Raw genomic sequence first — 24518 nt, forward strand, 5'->3', positions numbered from 1 at the left:
CCTTCTCCCCTCTTCTTTGTCTTGCCTGGTCGCGTCCGGCGTTTATGGGTTTCGATAGAAGGGATCCTATTCTAGCCCCCTCGCGTGGCCCTTGGGGTTGCGGTAGGGGAGGGGCCTTGGCGGGAAGCTCGTCTCGGGGAAGGAGCCGACCTGGGGTTGGGACCCGAGAGGAGTCGGGGGGAACCCGGCGCGGGGCTCGCCATCGGCCGCCGGTCGCAGAGAGAATGGGGAAGATTAGGGTGCGGTGAGAGGGAGGGACCTGAGGTGAGCGACGTCCGACCCGACTCCCCGGGTTGAGACCCATCCGGGAGGAACAGGGAGACAATTCAGAAAGGGGGGTGTATTGTTGGGAGGGAACCTGCTTTGCCTCGGCGTCTGTGAGTTGGGGTGATCCTTGAGGAGGGGTGAGGGGTGCACTGGCGTGTTGGAGGGCAGAGGGGAACAGGTGAGGCGGGGTGACAGGCTGTGTTCCAGTGTCTGCGCGCGGAGGGCGGGGAGATCGATGTGGGGCGCAGTGTGGGAAGTGGCCCGGGGTGGGAGGAAAAGGCAACTTGGCAATTAAGAGAAATATTGGGGAAACGCAACTGAAAGACCGGATGTCATCTGAGGGGTGGAGCTGGGGGTGGGGACTTGGGACTCCCTGTGACAGGGCCCCAAACACGGTGTGCTGTGGACAGGCAGCGAGGACGCGTCGGGCAGGGCTGGGTGTCGCTGGAAGCCGAGAAGATGGGGAGATGTGTGACTTGAAGGGATGGGGCTCAGCTGAGGAGGCTCTTCCTCAGGCCCCGTCCCCTTCCAGCAGGAATTACCAAGTCCCCAGCACTCGCTCCCTCCGGGGGATCTGATCCTCCATGGCCGCCGATAACAGCATCATTGTGCTGGATGATGATGACGAAGACGAAGCAGCGGTGCAGCCGGGGCCCTCGCACCCACCCCCCAATCCGGCCTCACCCCCGGCTGACGCCCCTGCCTCCTCTCAGCCCCATGGGGCTGGAGGGAATGGTAGTTCGGGCGGCAAGAAATGCTACAAGTTGGAGAATGAGAAGCTTTTTGAAGAGGTGAGCTTTGGGGGGGAAGACTTGTATCCTAGGGAGAGGGGTGCTGCCTGGCTCTCCTGTCCTTTCTTCCTCACTAACACTACCTGCCTTCTTTCTCTCAACCCCTCCCTTGTCTCCCTCCCTCCCTTCTTCCCCGAACCCTCCAGTTCCTTGAACTGTGCAAGGCGCAGACAGAGGACCATCCTGATGTGGTCCCGTTCCTCTGTAAACGGCAGCAGCGTGCCCACGCTCTGTTTTTGGCCTCAGCTGAGTTCTGTAACATCCTCTCTCGGGTGCTGTCTCGGGCCCAGAGCCGACCGGCTAAGCTCTACGTGTACATCAATGAGCTCTGCACTGTTCTCAAGGCTCACTCGGCCAAGAAAAAAATGAACATTGCCCCTGTGGCCACCACCTCTAGTGAGCCCTCTGGGAGTAACCCTCCTGCAGACCCCTCCTCAGACCCCACAAATGCCGAGACCACCGGCTCTGAGGCCCCAAGGACCCGTGGCTCCCGGCGGCAGATCCAGCGCTTGGAGCAACTGTTAGCGCTCTATGTGGCAGAGATTCGACGGCTGCAGGAAAAGGAGTTGGATCTCCAAGAACTGGATGACCCAGACTCCACATACCTGCAGGAGGCAAGGCTGAAGCGGAAGCTGATCCGTCTCTTTGGGCGGCTGTGTGAGCTGAAAGACTGCTCTTCGCTGACAGGCCGAGTCATAGAGCAGCGCATTCCCTACCGTGGCACCCGCTACCCAGAGGTTAACAGGCGCATTGAGCGGCTCATCAACAAGCCAGGGCCTGATACCTTCCCTGACTATGGAGCTGTGCTGCGGGCCGTGGAGAAGGCAGCTGTTCGGCACAGCCTTGGCCTCCCCCGACAGCAGCTCCAGCTCATGGCTCAAGATGCCTTTCGAGATGTGGGCATCAGATTACAGGAGCGACGCCACCTTGATCTGATCTACAACTTTGGCTGTCATCTCACAGATGATTATAGGCCAGGTAGGGATTAGTGAGATGCCCATCAATGACCCTTAGATGTCAGGTGTGTGGTAGAGGGGGCATCTCTCTAGTCCCTTCTATTGGGTTTGGGCTGAGTACTCTGACTTTTTATCTTCCCACACAGGCATTGACCCTGCTCTGTCAGACCCTGCCCTGGCCCGGCGCCTTAGGGAAAACCGGAGCTTGGCTTTGAGCCGACTGGATGAAATCATCTCCAAATATGCGATGATGCAAGACAAGAGTGAGGAGGGCGAGAGACAGAAGAGAAAAGCCCGGCTCCCCCAAGCCACCTCTTCCCATTCTCCAGATCCCCCCAAAGCCTCCTTGGATTCTGGTGAGGTGTGGAAGGGATACACCCTTTAGAGAAATCTTGTTCTTTCCCTGCTCTGGCCAGCAGGAGTCTAGGGTGACTGATGGGGGAGTTTGCAGAAGGAATATAGACCCAGACCCTCTGAGGCAAGGGATTTCTTTTTGTTGTTGTTAGTCCTCATCTGAGGATTTTAAAAAAAGATATTTTTATTGATTTCAGAAAGGGAAGGGAACCAGGTTTGCTAAAGTAATTGTGGTGATAGAAATGTATTAGCCTCAGAAGCTACTGAGGTGGTTCATTCTATCCTAGTACAGTGTAAAAAAAAAAAAAAGAGCCGAAACCGGTTTGGCTCAGTGGATAGAGCGTCGACCTGCGGACTGAAGGGTCCCAGGTTCAATTCCGGTCAAGGGCATGTACCTGGGTTACCGTCACATCCCCAGTAGGAAATGTGGAGGAGGCGGCTGATCGATGCTTCTCTCTCATCGATGTTTCTAACTCTCTATCTCTCTCCCTTCCTCTCTGTAAAAAATCAATAAAATATAATAAAAAAAAAAAAGGAAGGGAGAGGGAGAGAGAAAAACATCAATGATAGAAACATTGATCAGCTGCCTCCTGCATGCCCCCCACTGGGGATCCAGCCTGCAACCTGGTATGTGCCCTGACTGGGAGTCAAACCATGATCTCCTGGTTCATAGGTTGATGTTCCGCCACTGAGCCACACTGGCTGGGCTGAGGATATTTTTTTCATTGCTCTTCAGAGAGAGTAGAGGGGAGGAAAGGAGGGAGAGAAAGAGAAAGTGATGTAAGAGAGACACATCCACTGGTTGCCTACCACACACCCCTACTGGGGGAAAGGGAGGTTTGAAGGGGGGGGTGAGGTATGTGTCCTTGGTGCCCTTGACCAGGAACCGAACCTGCAACCCTTTAGTGAGTAGGCTGGACGTTCTAACCACTGAGAACACCGATCAGGGCAAGAGATTTCTTAGAGAAACTCCTTTGTTCCCCAGGGCCCTAGTGGAATGGCATCCCAGGAACACCCTACCTCCTCTAAGGCTGAGACAGATGATGAAGAAGATGAGGAAAGTGAGGAAGAGGAGGAAGAAGAGGAGGAGGAAGAGGAAGAGGAGGCAGAAGAGGAAGAGGAGGAAGAGGAGACTACAGATTCCGAAGAAGAGGGGGATCTGGAACTGATACTGGAAGGTCAGGAGGAGGAGGAGGAAGAGGAGGAAGAAGCAGGTATGTCAAGGAAAGTCTTTTCACGTGTCAGTTCCCTGTGTTGGGCACGCCACCTGTTTGAGACCCTTCTTGGCAGTGTTCTTCCCCTAGTTCTCATGCTACCCCTCCCCTCTTTTCTTTTTTTCAGATAAGGATGGAGACCAGAGCCCCATGTGCCCACCACAGATCTCCACCGAAAAGTACCTGGAACCTAGCAAAGGGAGCAGCGGGTCTTCAGGGGAGCAGCAAAACAAAGGACTCACAGTGTTACCATCTTCGCTGTCAGAAGAGCCCCTGGCACTCTCCAGTGTAGATGCTGGAAGCAATGAAGACTCTCCGGAGGAGGTGCCCCAGGAGAAAGAGAGCCCTGTGTCTCAGGTCTTTGAGCTCGAGATTGAAGCCTTGACTGTGGATACCACCCCTTCCCCTGAGGAGGGGGACATTTCCTCTTCCAGGAAGCAATCAGAGGACCCCCTCACCACTGTTGTGGAGAATGGAGCAGCCACGGTCACCTCCACTTCCTTCAATGGAGGTGTCTCTCCTCACACCTGGGGAAATTCTAGTCCCCCCTGCAAAAAATTTCGGAAGGAGAGGCAAACAGGAGCAGGACCTTTAGGAAGCAGGTAACAACAAGGAGGAAGAAGAGGGGATCGAAGGAGGGATTGCAGGGGGCTATCTAAGAGGAGTACTGAGGAACTGAGTCTGCTGGGAAAGACTGACACTCTCCCTCCAGTCCCAGACTGCCTACACTTATGTTTCTGTCCCTAGCTATGTGGAAGGGCAAAGGGAAGTACATGAGAAGACTGGGAAGAAGATATGTACCCTGCCCAGCCCACATTCCCCTTTGGCTTCCATGGTACCAGTTGCTGATTCCTCAACAAGAGTGGACTCTCCCAGCCATGGCCTGGTGACCAGCTCCCTCTGCAGCCCATCTCCAGCCCAGTTGTCCCTAACCCCCCAGTTACAACCCTCCCAGCCTAGCACTTTCAAGGTAAGAGGGGGAGGCTGTTTTTCCTGACTTCATTCTCTTTCCGTGTCTGTTCATTTTCAGGTGCACCATCTGAATATTGCACTCACCACATCCTCTGTCTTCCTTCTTCCTACCCAATTTTTAATCTTTAATAAGTCCTTCCCTATGTTTCTCCTCCCCCTATATTCCAGACCTCTCTGACTCTTGTCTCACTCACTTACAGATGAGTGTGGCCACACAGTGCGATCCAGAGGAGATCATCGTGCTCTCAGACTCTGATTAGCCTCCCCATCACTCCCTGACTCCAGAATGTTTGAGGATAGGATGTGGAAGCAGATGACTGAGGAAGGGATGGACTGAGCTAATCCCTTTTTGGTGGTGTTTCTTTTAAAAAAACAAAAACCAAAAAAAAAAACACAACTTGTTTTACATTAAACAATAAAGTTCTTTTCTTATTGCATCCCTGTCTTTGTCCTTCTGCCCTCACCAATTGGCACCAGCTGTTCTCTAGCTCAGGGTTTGCCGGCCGGCCCCGCGGTAGCCCTGGATCTGTCCTTGCTAGCCTACCCTTAGCCCCGCTCTGCTGGAGTTTCACCTGGAAAAATGTGCTTGAGCTCTTTACTTTTCCACTTCGAGCCGTAGGAGTAAAGAGGCCAATCAGGGGCCCACTCAAGGTTACTTGGCCAATCCAGGCCCGGAGGAAGGGGGCGGGACTTCAGGGATTCTAGGGCGTTTAGATCCCGCAAACCCGCTAATGGCCACAGCTCCAAGGGAAGAGGCAGGCTTACAGAATTAAAGGAGAACGAGTGCTTCGGCCAAACCAAGTCCTGAGTCCTCAGCGGCGGGAGAGACCTGGTACCTTTAAGACGTAATGAAGTAACTGTGTTTAAAGGAGAAGTGACTGAGTCGGCCAAGTATTGCCCAGCGACACGAGCAGGGTGCCCGCCTGTGCCTTTAAAGCCGAACGGGCAGGAGGCGGAGCGGAGGCGGAAGGCGGAGGGAGTCGGCGCAAGATGGCGGCGGGAGGGGCCCAAGCTGCGGCTCTGGCGGCCGAGTGAGGGGCGGGGGGGCCCCGGGGCGCGCGGCCCGGTAAGCGGAGACGCGCAGGGTTTAGGGGCGCCTTCCGGGTGGGAGAGGCGGTCAAAGTAACTCTTGGGGCGGAGCAGAGGGGGGCGGGGCCCTGTGTGGGCGGGGGCAGACAAGGGGCGGGGCCAAAAGGCCACAGGGGCGGGTCCTGAAGGGGGCGTGGCCGAATGGGCTGGGGGGCGGGTCTCGACGTGGGGGGGCAAAAGGGGCGTGACCCTCGAAAGAGCCTGGAGCATTGCCTAAAGGGAACTGCAGAGAGAGAGTGTTTTTCAGTAACGGAGCAGACCTGCCCCCCTCCCAAGAAAAGGGTGCAAAACATCAACAAGGTAAATTTTGGAAAGAGGCTCTCTGGCAAATGGGAAATTCCAAGGGGAGGCACCCCATTCCCAGAGTACCTATTTCTCTAATCTCCAAGGAAAGCACTGAATTGGAGTCAGGACAACTGAGTTTGCTGGCGCTGCCACTTGATGGCTGTGGCCATGAATAATCTCTTGGTATTTCTTAGCCTCAGTTTCCTCACCTTTCAAGTGGTGTTGAGAGGAATACCTAACTTCACAGCATTGTGTGGGGAGTTACTCAAAAAATGGGTGTGAACATATTTTTAAACTGTAAAGGGCTGTTTCATTGTGTTATTCTTTTTTTCTTTCCAGAGACCCCCCCGGCCGCCCTCCTCCTTCCCTTGTTCCTGTGGCTGGGGGGGTACCACCTCCCTCCACCCTCCACACCATGGAGCCATCTCCTTTGTCTCCAAGTGGGGCAGCACTCCCTGTGCCTCTGTCGCTGGCCCCGCCCCCACTGCCCCTGCCTGCAGCTGCAGTGGTACACGTGTCCTTCCCGGAGGTAACCAGTGCCCTCCTGGAGTCCCTCAATCAGCAGCGACTACAGGGCCAGCTCTGCGATGTGTCCATCCGAGTGCAGGGCCGGGAGTTCAGAGCTCATCGTGCTGTCCTGGCTGCCTCCTCCCCTTACTTCCACGACCAGGTCCTACTCAAGGGCATGACCTCCATCTCACTGCCCAGCGTCATGGACCCAGGCGCCTTCGAGACTGTCCTGGCTTCAGCTTACACTGGTCGCCTCAGCATGGCCGCTGCTGACATTGTCAACTTCCTCACAGTGGGTTCTGTGCTCCAAATGTGGCACATTGTGGATAAATGCACGGAGCTCCTTCGCGAAGGTCGGGCCTCTGCCACCACCACCGTGACCACGGCTGCAGCCTCCTCAGTCACTGCCCCTGGTGCTGGGGTTCCATCAGGGAGTGGGGCCACTGTGGCCTCTGCCACCGTGGGCTCTGTGCGCTCCCATGCCTCCAGTCGGGCCAGTGAGAATCAATCCCCCAGCAGCAGCAACTACTTCAGCCCCCGAGAGTCTACTGATTTCTCATCTTCCTCCCAAGAGGTGTTTGCGGCTTCTGCAGTGGGCAGCGGGGAGCGTCGAGGAGGTGGCCCTGTATTCCCAGTCCCTGTGGTTGGCAGTGGGAGCGCTACCTCTGGGAAGCTGCTACTGGAGGCAGATGAGCTGTGCGATGATGGTGGGGACGGCAGGGGTTCGATGGTTCCTGGGGCGGGGCTCCGACGGCCCACCTATGCGCCCCCCAGCATCATGCCACAGAAGCACTGGATATATGTAAAGCGGGGTGGAAGCTGCCCAGCATCAGCGCCCCTGGTTTCCCAAGACCAAGATCTGGAAGAGGAGGAGGAGGAAGACCTGGTTTTGACCTGTGAGGATGATGAAGAAGAGGAGCTAGGGGGAGGGTCGGGGGTTTCAGCGGGGGGAGGACCCGAGGCCACCCTTAGCATAAGTGATGTCCGGACCCTGACTGAGCCTCCAGGCAAGGGAGAGGAGCAGGTGAATTTCTGTGAGTCCTCCAATGACTTTGGCCCCTATGAGGGTGGGGGTCCTGGGGCAGAGCTTGATGATTCAGGGAGGCCCACCCCTTCCTCCTATGCCCCCTCCCTCCCATCACGGCCCCTGCTTCCTGTAGACGTGCAGGGCAACCAGATCCTAGTCTTCCCATCGCCTTCCTCCTCCTCACAGGCTCCAGGCCAGCCGCCAGGGAACCAAGCTGAACACGGGGCTGTGACTCTGAGGGGCACATCCGCAGGGAGCCTGGGTGTCCCGGGTGGCGCTGGTGGGACCCCTGGAGGGACAGGCAGCGGGGACGGGAATAAGATCTTTCTGTGCCACTGCGGGAAGGCCTTCTCCCACAAGAGCATGCGAGATCGTCACGTGAACATGCACCTCAACCTGCGGCCCTTTGACTGCCCCGTGTGCAACAAAAAGTTCAAGATGAAGCACCACCTGACCGAGCACATGAAGACACACACAGGCCTCAAGCCCTACGAGTGCGGCGTCTGCGCCAAGAAGTTCATGTGGCGGGACAGCTTCATGCGCCACCGTGGACATTGTGAGCGCCGGCACCGCCTGGGTGGGGGTGGGGGCGGGGCTGGACCGGGACCCACAGGGCCAGCCTTGCCGCCCAAGAGAGAGTCCCCCGGGGTGGGCGCGGGCAACATCGACGAGGGGAGTGGGGCCACGCCCCCGTTGGGCCGTGGGGTCTGGTCCCCACCGGGCGCTCACAAAGTGGAGATGGGCTTCAGTGGGGGTGGAGGAGCAAACTAAAGGAGCGGGCTACGGGGGCAGTTTTCACGGCAGGAAACGGAGCACGAGCCGGAGCGCTGGGGCCCCGGTGCTCTCCCACTGCTGTTACTGTCTTCCTCATCGTACGGACTTGTATATATTCTGCAGGGGGCGCCACCTGGCGCCATCACCACCCCGTCCCACTCAGCCCCTCCCCCTCCAATATCCGGAAATTCAGCCCTTCCTCTCCCTCAGGGCGCACCGAAGCCCGGGCTCCAGAACAGGGCGCACGTGGTGGGGGGAGGGAGAGGGCGCCTGTTGAGCTTCCTGGAGTCCCAGGGTCAAGGGTCAGGTGGTTGTAAAGTCGGTGTTGTTGTGGGGACCAGGCCTGGAGCCCCATCCTTGTCCGAGACCCCTCCCCCAAGGATGTGCTCCTTAAATCTACCCTAATCACTCCCTTTCCTTGGGGCCCCTCAACTCGTGGAGACAGGGAGGGAGGGAGTCGTAGGAGTACAAGGTTTTTATTTTAAATCTTATTTTTTTTAAACGGTGATTAAAATATTTATTGGTCGTTTCACTTGGCTTCCCACAACCCCTATGTGTTTGCTGGGGACCCGGCACAGGTAGGGGAAGGCGGGGTAATGGTTCTCAAGGAAGTGGATTCTGCGGGGAGGAGGCGGGAGGAGGAGCCTAGGGTTGGGCTGGGCTCGGGCTCAGAGGTGCGGCGGCCGGGGGTGGGGGGGGCGGGGTGGGGCGGGGCAGCGGACCCCGGACCAGCACTGGAGCGGCGGTCTGGCGTCCTCCCCTCCCGCGAAGGATGCACCTGCCGCCCACGCGCCCGCGCCCGCCCCGGGCGGGGATTTCCTCCGCCCTCCGGCTGGCAGTTGGCGGAAAGAGAAAGTGAAAGGAGAACTGGAGGCTTGGGGCTGAAGAGATCGCGGCGCCATGAAGCCCCTGTCCCTACTCCTCGCTGTGGCTTTGGGTGAGCGAGCCCCGCGCCTCTTTGCCCTGGAACCGAACGGGGGGGGGGCGGGGGAAGCGAAGGGAGGTGACCCCGCCGCGCGCCCCTACAAGTCCCTAGAGATCGGGGCACCTGCCTCCTGAGCCGCCCCTCAGCGCGCCCCTCTTACCCAGGCTGGGCGAGCGCGGTCTCGGCGGGACCGGCCGTGATCGAGTGCTGGCTCGTGGAGGACGCGGGCGGAGGCCGCCTGGCCAAGAGACCGGCCGCGCTGCTGCTGCGCCAGGGCCCGGGGGCACCGCCGCCCCGGCCGGACCTGGACCCCGAGCTCTACCTCCAAGTGCGCGGTGAGTCTTCCCGGACTCGCCTCCACCTCCCCGCCTCCGCTCGCGCGACCTCGAGCTCGGCTCCTCCTCTGTAAAATGAGTCTGGTTTCTGCGGATCGCTCCCTGCCGGGTAGTTTGTGCATTTGAAGTTCCCTGGACACGGTCCTCCCCAGCCCTTGCCCAGCAGTGACCCCTCTGCCCTCCCCGCCTTCGCAGACCCTGCGGGCGCCCTGCAGTCGGCCTTCAGGCGGTACCCCGCCAGCGCCCCCGCGCCGCACTGCGAGATGAGCCGCTACGTCCCGCTCCCCGCCCCGGCCAAGTGGGTCAGGGGCCTGGCCCCGGAGCAGAGCTGCCCGCGGGCCCTGGACGGGACTTGGTTCATGGTCAGTGTGTCCAGCCCGGTCGTCAGCCTCTCCAGCCTCCTGCTACCGCAGTCCGAGTCTCAGCCGGAGCCTGCAGTCATCACCATGGCAACAGGTAGCCGGGGCGGGGAAGCGGGCTACATGGGTGGATTCTAAGGGTCGGATCAGCCGGCCACTGCTGTGTAGACTTGAGCGAGTCATTTCCCCAATAGGAGTCGTTTCCTTATTTGTAAAGCGAGTGGGGTCGGCTGAAAGGAAACTATCGCTGCTGTGTCTTCCAGCCCTGACCAGTGAAAAAACAAAACTCACACAAAAACCCCTGAGTTTTGGGGCGGGGCTTTGAAGAGAGACGGGGGTTTCCAGGCACCAGGCCTTAAGGCAGTTGTAAGGCCACGTGATTTCCAGGGCCTCGGAGCAGAAACTTCCCTCCCAGATCTCTATCTCGCTAGGCACCCCCACCTTTGCGGGGTTCACACTGTGTCAAAAACCAGCCTCCAGCCCCACCCGTGTGCTGCGGCCATCAGCGAAGTGAGGGCTCTTGCGCTCAAGCGCGTTGGCCTTTCTGACAGCCCCTTCCCTATGGCACCTGGGGATGCGCAGGCCCTGTAGTCACCAAACGGTGTGCTGTGCTCGAGTGGGTGCAGGGACAGCGGGAAACCAGACGGTTCCCATTGCAAGCATTGGCCAGCTCGGGGTGAGGCCCAGAGGTCCACCACTTCGCGGGGGCTCGGAGATGGTAGGGGAGGGTAAAGCAAGAAGAGGGAAGGTCGCCATGACCAGTTTGGCTCAGTGGATAGAGCGTCGGCCTGCGGACTCAAGGGTCCCAGGTTCGATTCTGGTCAAGGGCATGTACCTTGGTTTCGGGCACATCCCCAGTAGGAGGTGTGCAGGAGGCAGCTGATCAATGTTTCTCTCTCATCGATGTTTCTGGCTCTGTGTCCCTCTCCCTTCCTCTCTGTAAAAAATTAATAAAATATATTTTTTAAAAAAAAGAGGAAGAGGGAAGGTCTGACGGGGATATATAGGAGCTCCACAGGCTTGCAGCGGAGTGGGGAGGATAGGAGTCGAGTCCTAGGCTTCCCCTCAGTTTTGTGCGATTTTATGTAAAAAATACACCCTGAGCATCAGGTCAACCCCAACCTAGGCCTGCACCTTCCCTCCCCAGAACCTCTTCCCCACCACCGGCCTCACTGAGCGAGAATCACCCGCAGGACCAGGGAAATGGACTCAGCACAACTCCATTCTTGCTCCCCACACCCACTCTGGGCACCATGGCTCTCGCCAGTGTGGAGGAGTATCTCCCAGAGCTGCTGGTTTCACTGGAGTGGGGCGGGGATGCCCTTTTCTCTCAGTCTGTTTTTTCAGCCGTAAAATGTGTACACTGTTTCCCATCTGCCTTTCCGTTGTTGTGACTATCAAGGGAGCCCCTTTGTTAATTTATTCACTGACTCTATAAATATTTATTAGCACCAAGAACAAATTTAGGGCCCAGTAGTTCCTACAGGCTGCAAATAAGAATTCTCTTGGGAGTTTCTGAAAAGTACTGGAACCACCCCCTGGCCTGTGTGGCTCAGTTGGTCCAATGCACCAGGAGGTGGCGGGTTCAATTCCCGTTCAGGGTACATACCTAGGTTGGGGATTCAATTCCTCTCATGCTTTAGGAGAGTATGAGAGGCAACAGATTCCTGATCAGGGCACATGCCCAGTGTGCGGTGTGCAGGAGGCAGCCAATCTCTCTCTCTCTCTCTCTCTCAAATCAATTTTTAAAAAGATAAAATATACTGAGTCCTACTCCAGGCAGATTAAATCAGAATCTCTGAGATGGCCCTGTAAGGGTTACAAAAGTGATATGATGTAGATTCTGTTCTCAAGAAGGTTCTTGGCAGATTTGTCAACCCCCCCCCCCCCCAGGGGGATCCAGGGAGCCAGCAAACTGGGTGTGTGTGTGAGGAGGGGAGGGCATGGAATCTTCCCTCCAGAATCAGAGATCATTGATAATTTTGCTAATATACATTTATACATGTTATCAAATACTTTAAAACGTTTGTTGACAAATATACTTTATTAGCATACGTTGTATGATACTTAAGTCTCATCATTCTTCTAAAATACTGTTATGGAAAAATCTCAAAGATACACAACAGTACAGAGAATGGTATAATGAACCCCTATATACCCATCAGCTATTTGTACAGATAATACATTTTATCAAAACCCATCCTCCCACCTACTTTCGTCTCTTTTTAAAAAAAATTGATTTGAGAGAGAGGAAAGGAGAGGGATAGAGAGATAGAAACATTGATGAGAGGGAAACATCATTGATTGGCTGCCTCCTGCACACCGCACACTGGGCATGTGCCCTGATCAGGAATCGAACCCACAACCTCTTGGTTCCTGGGTTGATATTCAACCACTGAGCCATGCCAGCCGGGCATTCTTCTCTCTCTCTTTTTTTTTTTCTTCTTCTCTCTTTTTGAAGTGTTTTAAAGAAGATCCCAGGCATTATATTTTACTCATAAGTAATTCAGAAAGTATCTTTTTTTCCCCCATGAATTTTTTCTCTTCCTCTTTTCTCAATCCCTCCACACCCACCAGAAACCCACTCCCACCCCAGCTGTCAGCCTGCTCTCTATCTATGAGTTTGTCTCTGTTTTGCTTGTTAGTTCATTTTGTTCATTAGATTCCATATATGAGTGAACACATATGGTACTTGTCTTTCTCTAACTGGCTTATTTCACTTAGCATAATGCTCTCCAGGTCTACCCATGTGCCGAGCCAGCTCAGCCAAGGGTTCGAAAGCCTGAGTGAGGGTAGTGAAGGATGAAGTAATGACAGACAAAGAGAATAAGCTGGGTCTAGCCCAGGGGTGGGCAAACTTTTTGACTCGAGGGCCACAATGGGTTCTTAAACTGGACCGGAGGGCCGGAACAAAAGCATGGATGGAGTGTTTGTGTGAACTAATATAAATTCAAAGTAAACATCATTACATAAAAGGGTACGGTCTTTTTTTTTTTTTAGTTTTAGTCATTTCAAACTGGCCGGATCCGGCCCGCGGCCGTAGTTTGCCCACGGCTGGTCTAGATGGATCTTCCTGTGCCTGGCTGAGGCCACAGAGAGAGATCCAGAGGCAAGCTGAGCCTTTATTTTATAGCCAGATGTAAACAAGGTATTGGTCACCATAGTTACAGTGTTCTTTGAGTTTCACTTGTTTTGGCAGCACTTGCTGCATCTCCCTCAGCCCATTAGCTTCCCAGATAAGATCTAGGGAGTGTGATAAGGTCAAGCCTAATTATGCTAAGAGGGCTGTGCCCTCTAAGCTGTGACTTGTTTGTGGCTTTGCCAACAGGTCAGTCCGAGACTTAACCCTATAGCCGCACCCTACAAACCCATGCTATTGCAAAGGGTAAAATTTCCTTCTTTTTTTACGACTGAGTAGAGAAAGCATCTTTATTAAGTAAGGACTTTAAAAAACAAACCACAGCCTGACTGGCGTGGCTCAGTGGTTGAGCATTGACCTATGAACCAGGAAGTCACAGTTAAATTCCCAAGTCAGGGCACATGCCGGGGTTTCTTTGTGGGCTCTATCCCCATGGGGGGGGGGGGGGGCGGAGGCAGCCAATCAGTGATTCCCATCATGGATGTTTCTGTCTCTCCCTCTCCCTTCCTCTCTGAAATAAAATATATATATATTTAAAAACCACACACACACAAAAACCCCCACAAAAACAAACCACAGCCCAGCCACTGATGTGGCTTAGTTGGTTGAGGTGAAGTTGCCAGTTCGATTCCCGGTGGGGGCACATGCCCGAGTTTCAGGCTTGATCTGTTGGGGGTGGTGAGGCAACCCATTGGTGTTTCTCATCAGTATTTCTAACTCTCTGTCCCTATCCCTTCCTCTCAAATCAATGAAATCATATTTTAAGAAACACCACAATACCATTATCATACCTAACAAAACAAACAATAATTCCGTAATAATATTTAATTCCTAGCCCATATTAAAATTTTCCCACTTGTTTCAATGATGTTATTTTACGGGTTTGTTTGTTTGTCTGTTTGCTCAAATCAGAATAAAAAGCAGGTCCATATGTTATATTTGGTGGCTGTATCTGCTCTGGCTGCCATAACAAAATATAGACCAGTGGCTGAAACTGCAGGAATTTATTTTCTCACAGTTCTGGAGGCTACGAGTCCAAGATCAGGTAGAAGATCAAGGTGCTAGCAAGGTCGGTGTCTGGTGAGAGCTGGCCCTTATGGCTGTGTCATCACAGGAGGAGAGAGACATCTCCGGTATTTCTCTTCTTACAAGGACACCAGCTCTATCAGACTGGGCTCTACATTTTTTTTTTAAAATATGTTTTATTGATTTTTTACAGAGAGGAAGGGAGAGAGACAGAGAGATAGAAACATCGATGAGAGAGAAACATCGACCAGCTGCCTCCTGCACATCTCCCACTGGGGATGTGCCTGCAACCCAGGTACATGCCCTTGACCGGAATCGAACCTGGGACCTTTCAGTCCGCAGGCCAACGCTCTATCCACTGAGCCAAACCGGTTTCGGCTGGGCTCTACATTTATGAGATAATTAAACTTTCTCACCTCCTCATAGCTCCCATCTCCAAATATAGTCGTATTTCAGGTCAAAATTTCAATATACAAATTTGGGGAGGAGAGAGACCACAGATATTCAGTCCATAACAGTTTTGTCTCTCTCTCTCTCTTTTTTTTTTTTTTTTAATATATTTTATTGATTTTTTACAGAGAGGAAGGGAGAGAGATAGAGAGTTAGAAACATCGATGAGAGAGAAACATCGACCAGCTGCCTCCTGCACATCTCCTACTGGGGATGTGCCCGCAACCCAGGTATATGCCCTTGACCGGAATCGAACCTGGGACCTTTCAGTCCGCAGGCCAACGCTCTATCCACTGAGCCAAACCGGTTTCGGCTTGTCTCTCTTTTTTTAAAATCCTCACCGGAGGATATGTTTTTCATTGATTCTAAAAAAAGGAAGGGGGAGAGAGAGAAACATCGATGTGAGCAACATCAGTCAGTTGCTTCATGTACATGCCGATGGGGGATTGAACCCACAACCTGGGTATATGTCCTGACTGGGAATCGAACCCCCCCACCACCACCTTTTGGTGTACCAGACAACGTTCTAACCAACTGAGTGACCCAGCCAGGGCTACAGTTTTGTCTGTTAAATCTCTTTTAAATTTGCCTCCCCTCACCAAGTTTTAAATGCTATTGGTTTGTCCTTTGTTCTATAGAATTTCCCACATTCTGTATTTGGCCAATTGTTTACTCATTGGGTGATTTTCCCTTGTTCCTTTTTCTCCATATTTACTATAAATTGGTAGTTAGATCTAGAGGCTTAATTAGATTTGGGTTTAAGTTTTTTTCAGTAATCTATTCTATCCTATATAATAAAAGCCTAATATGCTAAGTGTCTGGTCGGCCGTTCAACCAATTGAAGCATAATATGCTAATGATAAGCTAAGGACGCTCAACTGCTCATTATGACGTGCACTGACCACCAGAGGGCAAACGCTCCGACCAGTAAGTTAGCTTGCTGCTGGGGTCCGGCTGATCAGGACTGAGCAAGATGGGCCAGACACGCCCTGGAGCCCTCCTGTGTGTCTCCCCAGCCCTGATTGTGCACTGGTGGGGTTCCTTGGCCCAGCCTGCACCCTCTCGCAATCCAGGACCACTTGAGGGATGCCGGAGTGCCGGTTTCAGCCCGATCCTGCAGGCTAGGCCGAGGGACCCCACTGGTGCACGAATTCGTGCACTGGGCCTCTATTATATATATAAAAGCCTAAGCAACTGAACAACTGTTTGACCGGTTACTATGATGTGCACTGACCACCAAGGGGCAGACGCTCAAAGCAGGAGCTTCCCCCTGGTGGTCAGTGCACTCCCACAGCGGAAGCACTGCTTAGCTGACTTACGGGCGCCAGACGCTGGGCTAACCGCTGGTCAGCACGGCTACTGTGGCATGAGCCTCTCCCACCTCCATGGCAACGTGCTACAGAGCACAGCAGCAGGCTCAGCGGGGCCATGGTGAGAGGGAGCAGCGTGGCGCCCGGCCCGGGCACCTCCCCGGCCACCTGCCACTTCAAGCACTACTACATCCCTCAGGGGATGGTGAACTGCCAGTTATGGCCCAACCCCCGAGGATCAGGCTGAAACCGGCAGTCTAACATTTTTAAGGGGTCCCAGATTGCGAGAAGGTACAGGCCAGGCTGAGGGACCCCACGGGTGCACAAATCCGTGCACCAGGCCTCAAGTACTTTATAATAGTTGTTACCATTTACTTTTTTTTTTTTAAATATATTTTATTGATTTTTTACAGAGAGGAAGGGAAAGGGATAGAGAGTTAGAAACATCAATGGGAGAGAAACATCGATCAGCTGCCTCCTGCACACCTCTTACTGGGGATGTGCCCACAACCAAGGTACATGCCCTTGACCAGAATCGAACCTGGGACCTTTCAGTCCACAGGCGGATGCTCTATCCACTGAGCCAAACCAGTTAGGGCACCATTTACTTTTTATAAGACAGAAAAGCAAGAAAAAGACGAAAGAAAAAATTCAGAAAAGCAAAAACCTATACAAGCTGCAAAAATAGAAACTTTCTTACTGTTCTGGCCCTGCTGTATTTACACTTGTATTGTTACAGAGATTAGTTTGTGTGCTGCAGGGCTAATATTGCTTAAAGTAGAGGCCCGGTGCACGAGATTCATGCACTGGGGGGGAGGGGGGGTTCCCTCAGCCTGGCCTGCACCCTCTCACAGTTCAGGACTTCTAGGGGGATGTCCGCCCAAGCCAGCAGTCAGACATTCTTCTCACAGTCTGGGTCTCTCGCAGTCTGGGATCCCTCGCTCCTTACCGCCCACCTGCAGTGAAGGCAGGAGAGGCTCTCTCCACCGCTGCTGCGCTCACCAGCCATGAACCCAGCTTCTGGCTGAGCAGCACTCCCCCTGTAGGAGCGCACTGACCACCATGGGGCAGCTCCTGCGTTGAGCGTCTTCCCCCTGGTGGTCAGTGTGCATCATAGCAACCAGTCATTCCGGCTTTTATTATATAGGATAACCCTTACCAAAGAGCACTGTTAGATTAAGGGTTAAACTGTGAAACCTCTAGGTTTTGTTATTTCTTTTATTTCATTTTTATTGATTTTAGAGAGAAAGAGGAAGGGAGGGAGAGAGAGAGAAACATTGATTTTGTTCCACTTATTCATGTACTCATTGGTTGACTCTTGTATGTGTCCTGACTGGGAATCGAACCTGCAGCCTTGGCATATGGGAACTACACTCTAGCCAGGTCAGGACAGGTTTTTTTTTTTTTTTAAATATATATATTTTATTGATTTTTTACAGAGAGGAAGGGAGAGGGATAGAGAGTTAGAAACATCGATGAGAGAGAAACATTGATCAGCTGCCTCCTGCACACCCCCTACTCGGGATGTGCTCGTAACCAATACATGCCCTTGACCGGAATCGAACCTGGAACCCTTCAGTCCGCAGGCCGATGCTCTATCCACTGAGCCAAACCGGTTAGGGCAGGACAGGTTTTGTTACTGATCCTGTAGGTTGTTTTTAACAGTTCAAAAGTATGCTTCTGGATTTTGATAAACTAAGTGACATGGTCTACTTTTTGTATTGTTGAACAAAAACAATCCCATGAGGTTAGAGAAGTTTAACCTTGTAGGCCTCAGAAACTAGAATTGAAAACCACATACAGATAATCACAAGAGAAAAAAATATTACTTCTACCTGGAGGACCCAGACATTTTGGGGAGGAAGTAGCAGTGAAACTGGCCTGAGGGACTTGGAGTTATTTAGATGTTTGGGAGGAAATGGGGCGGAACCTTGGAAATGGAAGGATCCTTATGACCAAAGCAAAAAAAATTCCCAATGATTAGAGTTTCTACTAGTTAGAGTTTCTAAAGGGGTTCTATGTGGTTGCTTCTTAGGGTGCAAGAGAAGCCTGGAAAGGTAGGTTGGGGTTGAATTACTCTGAAAGCTGGGCTTCATAGGTGATAGTGAACCATCAGAAGTGGGGGGGGGTGTGAGCACGAGCACCATTTTTCCCAAGAGCCTGTTATTTCACTTGATTCTTACAAAAGGTAGGCAAAGATCAGATCATTGGACTAATGAGGAAAATATAGATTAGCTAATTTTCCTTAGATACCCAGTTCATGATAGTAATGGAAATAGTAATGCATTTATCAAGCATTTCCTATATGTCAGGCCCTGTTCTAAGCACTTCGTAGGCGTAAGGTCACTTATTCCTCCCAGCAGCCATAGGAACTACATACTGATGTTATCCCCAGTAACAGGTGAAGAAGTCTGAGACAGAGCAATTAGGTAACTTACCACAGCTTGTAAGAAGCAGGGCTAGAAACTGAACTGGGGCCATCTAGCTCCAGCCCATAACTTTAGTTGTTGGTTTCCAAGGTAGCTGGGACTTTTGAACAAGCAAGTGACTTGTGGCTACAGTGCAGGGGTTGAATTGAAGGCAAGACTGAGGATAGAGAGGCCAGAGAGGAGGCTCTTGTAATTGTCCAAATGTATGTTGATGAGAACTTGAGTTAGGCATAGATAGATCTGTTTGGGAGATAAAACTAGGGCCTGGTGGGGACAGCACATAGCATATTAGATTTGGCAATTTGCTCATCTGTCTCCCGTGTTAAACTGTAAGCAATTTGACGGCAGAGGCTGCCCATCTTGTTCACCAGTCTGTCCTCTATCCTTGCTGCTCAATAAATATTAGTTGAATGAATGAGAGGAAGGAATCTTGTGACTCCAAGTGTCGATCATTCATTAAGGTAGGGAAGATGGGCACTGGAGCAGGGGGAATGTGGCAGAGATGCCGCTTTGGGCCCTGTTGAGCCTGGCAGGTGGTTGAGGGTAATCTCAGCAAACGCTGTAGACTTGCTGTGTTCCAGGCACTGTGCTGCCTTTCATATATAGTCTTTGTTGCCCAGAATCAGGAAATGAATAAATATGGGTAGCAAGGGGATTAAATAATTTAAGCCTCTGTACAAACCCCATGAAATAGGTACTAGCATCATCATCATTACCTTTATTTAGGAGATTAGGAAGCAGAGCCATGGAAAAGGGACGTAACCGGCCCGAGGCCACATGGATAGCTTCAGAGTTGGGCTTAACCGGGCAGCCAGGCTCTAGGTCAGTGATGGCGAACCTTTTGAGCTCGGCGTGTCAGCATTTTGAAAAACCCTAACTTAACTCTGGTGCCGTGTCACATATAGAAATTTCTTGATATTTGCAACCATAGTAAAACAAAGATGTATATTTTTGATATTTATTTTATATATTTAAATGCCATTTAACAAAGAAAAATCAACCAAAAAAATGAGTTCGCGTGTCACCTCTGACGCGCGTGTCATAGGTTCGCCATCACTGCTCTAGGTACTTAATCAGGACAGCTGCTTCAGTAGAGCACAGAGGTCTGTGTTCAGGTCTAGGCCAGACCAGAACCTTCCAGTCAGCAAGCACTCTGTGTAGCACCATAGAATCAAGTCATGATTCCTTATTCATCATAGTCTTTACCTAGAAAGGCCTGCGGGTCTTTATGGGTGGTCCATGGAGACTGGACTGACTCAGGCTGTCAGAAGTGCACTCAGATCCCGTTGTCCGTCTCCCCCCCCCAACCCCCTCAAGTGGGCTGTGCTCAGAGCAGCCTGCAAGGGCTGTCCTTACGCCCTGCCCTATTCCTCTCTAGACCTCTCGGCTCTCCTTCAGCCACACTGGGTCCCACCCAGTCCCAGAGCAAAGGCGATTTGCAGGGAGGGCGGGAGATGGTGAGTCTCAGAAAAGGAGGTGTCTTCTGAGGGATGGGTAAATGGGAGTTGAGTCATCCCTATAACTCCATTTCTCTATTTTTCCTCCTTTCCCTCATGCCTCTCCATCGCACTCCTCTCCCCATCTTACCCAGCCGTGCTGACTGTCGTCACCCACACGCCTACCACTCGAGTCCGACTGGGACAGGATGCTCTGCTGGACTTGAGCTTTGCCTACATGCCCCCCACCCCAGAGGCCACTGCATCTCTGGCCCCAGGTCCCCCTCCCTTTGGGCTGGAGTGGCGACACCAGCACCAGGGTAAGGGGCACCTGCTCCTGGCTGCAACTCCTGGGCTAGATGGGCAAACGCCAGCTGCCCGAGATGGGGCAGTGGCATTTGCCGCTTGGGATGATAACGAGCCATGGGGTCCCTGGACTGGAAATGGAACTCTCAGGCTACCCGCAGTGCAGCCCCGCCAGGAGGGCGCCTATATGGCCACCGTACACCTGTCATACCTGCAAGGGCAGGTCACTCTGGAGCTTGCTGTGCAGAGTGAGTTGGGGTCCCCATGGGTAGAGGGTGGGCACTGGGATTGGGGGGACACCCTGATAGAGGGAGGGACAGTGGAGAAGAGGATGCAGGGTGATTGGGGGAAATATATTGAGGTCATTGGGAGTCAGAAAGGCAATGGGTGGAGGGTCCCTGGGAATCTGAGGGGCTCTGGAGTGAAGGTTCCAAAATCTGAGGGAATAGGGATCCCTGAGAACCGGGGCTTTGACATGAGAAGTCAGGTGACACACCAAAGGGGAAACAGGGGGATCACCATCCTGGGAGAAGTGCCCCCCCCTAGATTTAGGGAAGCCAGAGAGCAAACAGGGTTTATGAGGGAGGACAGTGGAGATTGATTCACTCCATGCTCTCTTCCTACTCTCATCCCAGAGCCCCCCAAAGTGTCCCTGACGCCAGCACCTCTTGTATGGGCTGCCCCTGGGGAGGCACCCCCAGAATTGCTCTGCCTTGTGTCCCACTTCTACCCCGCTGCGGGCCTGGAGGTGGAGTGGGAACTCCGAGGCCCCAACGGCAGCGTTCAGGAGGCCAAGGGGCACCAGTGGCTCTCAGCCCTGCACCACCACTCGGATGGCTCCGTCAGCCTCTCGGGGCTCCTGCAGCCAGCCCCCGTCACCTCCGCTCAGCATGGGGCCCGCTATGCCTGCCGCGTCCACCACCCCAGCCTGCCCCCCTTGGGGCGCAGCGCTGAAGTCACTTTGGAGGTGGCAGGTAAGAGCCAAGGGGATTGAGAGGGGTGGGGTGCTGGGAAGATGCTTGGAGCTCACTCTCGTCCCTCCTGCCAGGTCGCTCTGGACCCTCCCTGGAGGATGGCATCGGCCTCTTCCTGTCCGCCTTCCTACTCCTAGGCCTCCTCAAGGTGCTGTGCTGGGCAGGTGAGTGTGAGCCGCCCGGAAAGTCATTCCCTGCTTACTCCCAGAAGCCGCACACCTTTCCTTACCTTCTCCATCTCTCCACAGCTGTCTACCTGTCTACTTCCAAGAAGTCAAAGGAGAAGGTAAAAGCGCTCCACCTTTGCCTAATTTTTCCCTTCTCATTCCATTCCCTTCCCCCAACTCCTCACCCACGGAGGGAGGCTGCTGGCATGGTGGGCAGAACCTGGCCTTGGAATTCACACAGACCTGGGCGAAATCCTGCCATCTTGAACATGCTACTTAACTAGCATCTCAGTTATCTGTTTCCTTGGGTGTAGGGATAAAAAAAATAATTTAGGCAATGCTGTCCAATAGAAATACAATGCAAGCCACATGTACTCTTAAATAATCTAGTAGTCATATTAAAAGGTGTTGATATGCCCTAACCGGTTTGGCTCAGTGGATAGAACATCGGCCTGTGGACTTAAGGGTCCCAGGTTCGATTCCGGTCAAGGGCATGTACCTTGGTTGCGGGCACATCCCCAGTGGGGAGTGTGCCGGAGGCAGCTGATCGATGTTTCTCTCTCATCAATGTTTCTAACTCTCTTTCCCTCTCCCTTCCTCTCTGTAAAAAATCAATAAAATATATTTTTTTAAAAATCTTTTAAAAAAAGTGTTGACATAAAAAATGTTCAAACCTGTAGAGAATTTTTTTAAAATCTTAAAACTAATTTCTTAAAAATTAGGATGTAGAGAAAGATGAAGGGAGAGAAACATTGATTTGTTGTTCTACTTATTTAAGCATTCATTGGTTGATTCTTGTATGTGTCTTGACCAGAAATTGAGCCGGCAACTTTGGCATATCAGGATGATGCTCTAACCAACTGAGCTACCCAACCAGGGCTGTAGAGTTAATTTGAACCAAACTGACAGTTGTCCGGAAGCAAGGTCTCAAATGCTCCTCAAAATGACAGTGCAGCAGCTTTTATGCATTTGGAATTAAGGAGGGAACGTAAGGAAGATTCCATGAAGGTGGGGGAAAGCAAGGTGGGATCGGATTACAGGATAGTGAAGGGAGCTTATGTGCTTTCTAGACGGCGGTTACTATTTCAAAGGTGTGTTGACCTAGATGCACAAAAGCAAGGACAGGGCTGGCTCAAGGCAAAGATCAGCCATTTACTGAAGAAGTTATATGCCTGCGGTGTGACTACCCACCATGACCTGCCCAGTTAGGAATTCATGATCAGATCACCCTGTGAGGCTACTTTCCATATTTTTCATCCAGAAAGATAAAAAGAAACAGGTAAAATTAATAATACACTTTATTCCATCTGGTATATCCAAAGTATTATTACAACATGTAATCAGTTTAAGAAATTCTAGTGTTTTTTACTGTCCTAAGTCTTCAAAAACAGGTGTTTATTTTAAACTGTCAGCAAATCTCAATGCTGGCTCACCATGTTTCAAATGCTCAATAGACACGTGGTGGTGGTGGCTACTGTGGTGGACAGCGGACCTTCAGGGGCTGTTGGGAGGATCAGAGGAGAGCGTGCATCTCTTCTGGAAGATGCGGGCGCAAGCAGTTGGCACAGTGTCTGCCAGGCAGGAGACGGAATTTAGCTCCATTTTCCTCCCCCCTCTGCCATGATGGTTCCTTTATCTCTGGGTGAGACATGCATGAGCACCTCACCTGGATTTCTAAAACTCTGAATTCCTCACCTCATTTTTACTTCTTTTCCAGAAATCACAGTGAGGGCACTCATCATCTGGGGAAGCCACCATCACCTGTCACCTGCTCCTGCTTTCAATCTCTCCACTGAGTGGCTGGAAAGTTGTTGTTTTTTTGGTGTGTTTTTTTCACAGTCACAGATCCATGGCATTCACCTTCTTAGAGCGCTAGGGCAGTGGTTTCTCACAATTTTTAGTCTCAGGACCTCTTAAAAATTATCAAGGACTCTAAAGAGCTTTTGCTTATGTGGGTTACAAACTACAGACATTTATCATAATAGAACTTAAAACAGGCAAGTTTAGCCCGGCTGGTGTGGCTCAGTGGTTGAGCTTCAACCTATGAACCTGGAGGTCATGGTTCCATTCCTGGTCAGAGCACATGCCCCAGTTGTGGGCTCGATCCCCAGTGTGGGGCCTGCAGGAGGCAGCTGATCAATGACTCTCTCATCATTTATGTTTATCTCTTTCTCCTTCTCTGAAATCAAAAAAATTAAATTTTTAAAAACTGAGGAAAGTTTAAAACAGAAGAATACAGTGCTTGCTTCGGCAGCACATATACTAAAATTGGAACGATACAGAGAAGATTGGCATGGCCCCTGAGCAAGGATGACAAGCAAATTCATGAAGCGTTCCATATTTAAAAAAAAAAAAAAACACACCAAACCCAGAATAATACACAGGCACATCCCATTAGGTTTGAAGGCGATGTAAAATACACATCATGTAGTTTTTGGGAAACTCCACTTTTTTTCTTAATCCTCACCAGAGAATATTTTCTCCCATTGATTTTGAGAGTAGAAGGGAGAGGTAGAGACAGAAACATCATTGGTTGACTCCTGCACCCACCCCCACCCCCACCCCCACCTACCAGGGCCTGATCACCCTCCAACAGAGGGACCCGGCCCTGACCCGAATGGAACCTGCGGCCCTTCAGTCCTCGGGCCAATGCTCTAATCACTGAGCAGCCGGCCAGGGCTCCACAGTACAATTTTGAGAGAAAGAGTTAGAAAAGGCAAATAACATCGTAGCATTATCATGAAAGTAGTTTTAACTTCGTATGCCTTGTGTAGCCTCTGGGACAGGCCTGCCCTTGAGGACCTGTGCTTGGACTGTCCTGTCCTATCCACCCCCTCGGTCCCGGGGCTCTGCTCCCTCTGCCGGGTCCACCCCGCTTTCCCTGCGAACCCGGACCAGTCCGCCTGCTCCTCCCCGGAGACCGCCTTCCCCAGGTGCCGTCTCCACGGCCGTGGGTCAGCCGTCCGTGGTCTGTCCGCGCCCGGGCTCCGCTCCTGCCCGCTGCTGTGTCCCCCTTGGCCCTGCGCCCACTGGAGGGCGCTCGGCACATGAGTGTTCTTTTCGCCCTAAATATTGGGAAGCTCGCCGGGCCGAACCCCTGGCCGCAGGCGGCGGCGGCTGGGCTTGGGTCTGGTCGGGTGGAATAAAGCTGTTCCCTTCACCACCTGTGTCCGGTCCAGTGACTGCGGCCTCCCCACGGCGCCCAGCCCCCTGCGGAACCCCTGGGGTCGGGCGCCCCGCGCGCAGGTTCCCCGCGGCCCAGGCGGAGGTCCCGGCCGGCCCGCCCGCCGGAAAGCGCCGGCGCGCCCCTGGAAGCCGAGGGACGGCTTCCGGCTCCGCCCCGCGGCTCTCGGGAAACCCCGTGGGTGGACTGCGGCCGCTGCCCGCGTGGGTGGCGGGGAGTGCGGTCCCGCGGGGTGGAGT

The 24518-nt window shown here is 52.7% G+C and overlaps 3 protein-coding genes, 1 long non-coding RNA gene and 2 other non-coding genes across 9 annotated transcripts in view; 5 read left to right on the forward strand and 1 right to left on the reverse strand.

The window, feature by feature from the left end:
- The window catches only part of DAXX (death domain associated protein), a 5305-nt gene extending 359 nt beyond the window's left edge, over nucleotides 1–4946 (forward strand). Inside the window, exons 2-8 of one of the 3 annotated variants that reach the window (XM_006105450.3) lie at nucleotides 800–1058; nucleotides 1205–2036; nucleotides 2161–2375; nucleotides 3354–3582; nucleotides 3710–4184; nucleotides 4330–4552; nucleotides 4755–4814. In XM_006105450.3, coding sequence (XP_006105512.1) covers nucleotides 852–1058; nucleotides 1205–2036; nucleotides 2161–2375; nucleotides 3354–3582; nucleotides 3710–4184; nucleotides 4330–4552; nucleotides 4755–4814 — 2241 coding nt within the window. In that variant the 5' untranslated portion in view covers nucleotides 800–851. Of the gene's footprint in view, nucleotides 1–799; nucleotides 1059–1204; nucleotides 2037–2160; nucleotides 2376–3353; nucleotides 3583–3709; nucleotides 4185–4329; nucleotides 4553–4754 lie in introns of those variants that run through there. The other 2 variants (XM_014447610.2, XM_023746517.1) reach the window with 2 other exon arrangements.
- On the forward strand, nucleotides 2536–2662 carry LOC111823796. The gene has a single exon (XR_002826900.1). It is a non-coding gene; the product is annotated as a small nucleolar RNA SNORA66 (small nucleolar RNA).
- Nucleotides 4947–5221: 275 nt separating the features above from the next.
- On the forward strand, nucleotides 5222–8918 carry ZBTB22 (zinc finger and BTB domain containing 22). 2 transcript variants are annotated; one of them, XM_006105452.3, is made up of 2 exons: nucleotides 5222–5620; nucleotides 6268–8918. In XM_006105452.3, the coding sequence occupies exon 2, from the start codon at nucleotides 6344–6346 to the stop codon at nucleotides 8234–8236; it is 1893 nt and encodes a 630-aa protein (XP_006105514.1). In that variant the 5' UTR covers nucleotides 5222–5620; nucleotides 6268–6343; the 3' UTR covers nucleotides 8237–8918. The 2 variants fall into 2 exon arrangements, with proteins under 2 accessions (XP_006105514.1, XP_014303097.1); XM_014447611.2 differs by lacking the exon at nucleotides 5222–5620 and adding an exon at nucleotides 5784–5943.
- LOC111823792 lies at nucleotides 7173–10622 on the reverse strand. Its single transcript, XR_002826897.1, has 3 exons — nucleotides 9982–10622; nucleotides 9325–9567; nucleotides 7173–7297 (listed from the first exon to the last, which is right to left on the reverse strand). It is a non-coding gene; the product is annotated as an uncharacterized LOC111823792 (long non-coding RNA).
- TAPBP (TAP binding protein) lies at nucleotides 8935–24255 on the forward strand. The gene is made up of 8 exons (XM_006105453.3): nucleotides 8935–9176; nucleotides 9329–9499; nucleotides 9695–9955; nucleotides 19804–20202; nucleotides 20590–20928; nucleotides 21003–21092; nucleotides 21177–21214; nucleotides 22813–24255. Exons 1-8 carry the CDS (start codon nucleotides 9140–9142, stop codon nucleotides 22822–22824), a joined length of 1347 nt encoding a protein of 448 aa, XP_006105515.1. The 5' UTR covers nucleotides 8935–9139; the 3' UTR covers nucleotides 22825–24255.
- Nucleotides 23334–23440, forward strand: LOC111823795. Its single transcript, XR_002826899.1, has one exon. It is a non-coding gene; the product is annotated as a U6 spliceosomal RNA (small nuclear RNA).
- Nucleotides 24256–24518: the final 263 nt, after the last annotated feature.

This window comes from Myotis lucifugus, unplaced genomic scaffold, assembly GCF_000147115.1.
Source record: "Myotis lucifugus unplaced genomic scaffold, Myoluc2.0 scaffold_687, whole genome shotgun sequence".
NCBI lineage: Eukaryota > Metazoa > Chordata > Mammalia > Chiroptera > Vespertilionidae > Myotis > Myotis lucifugus.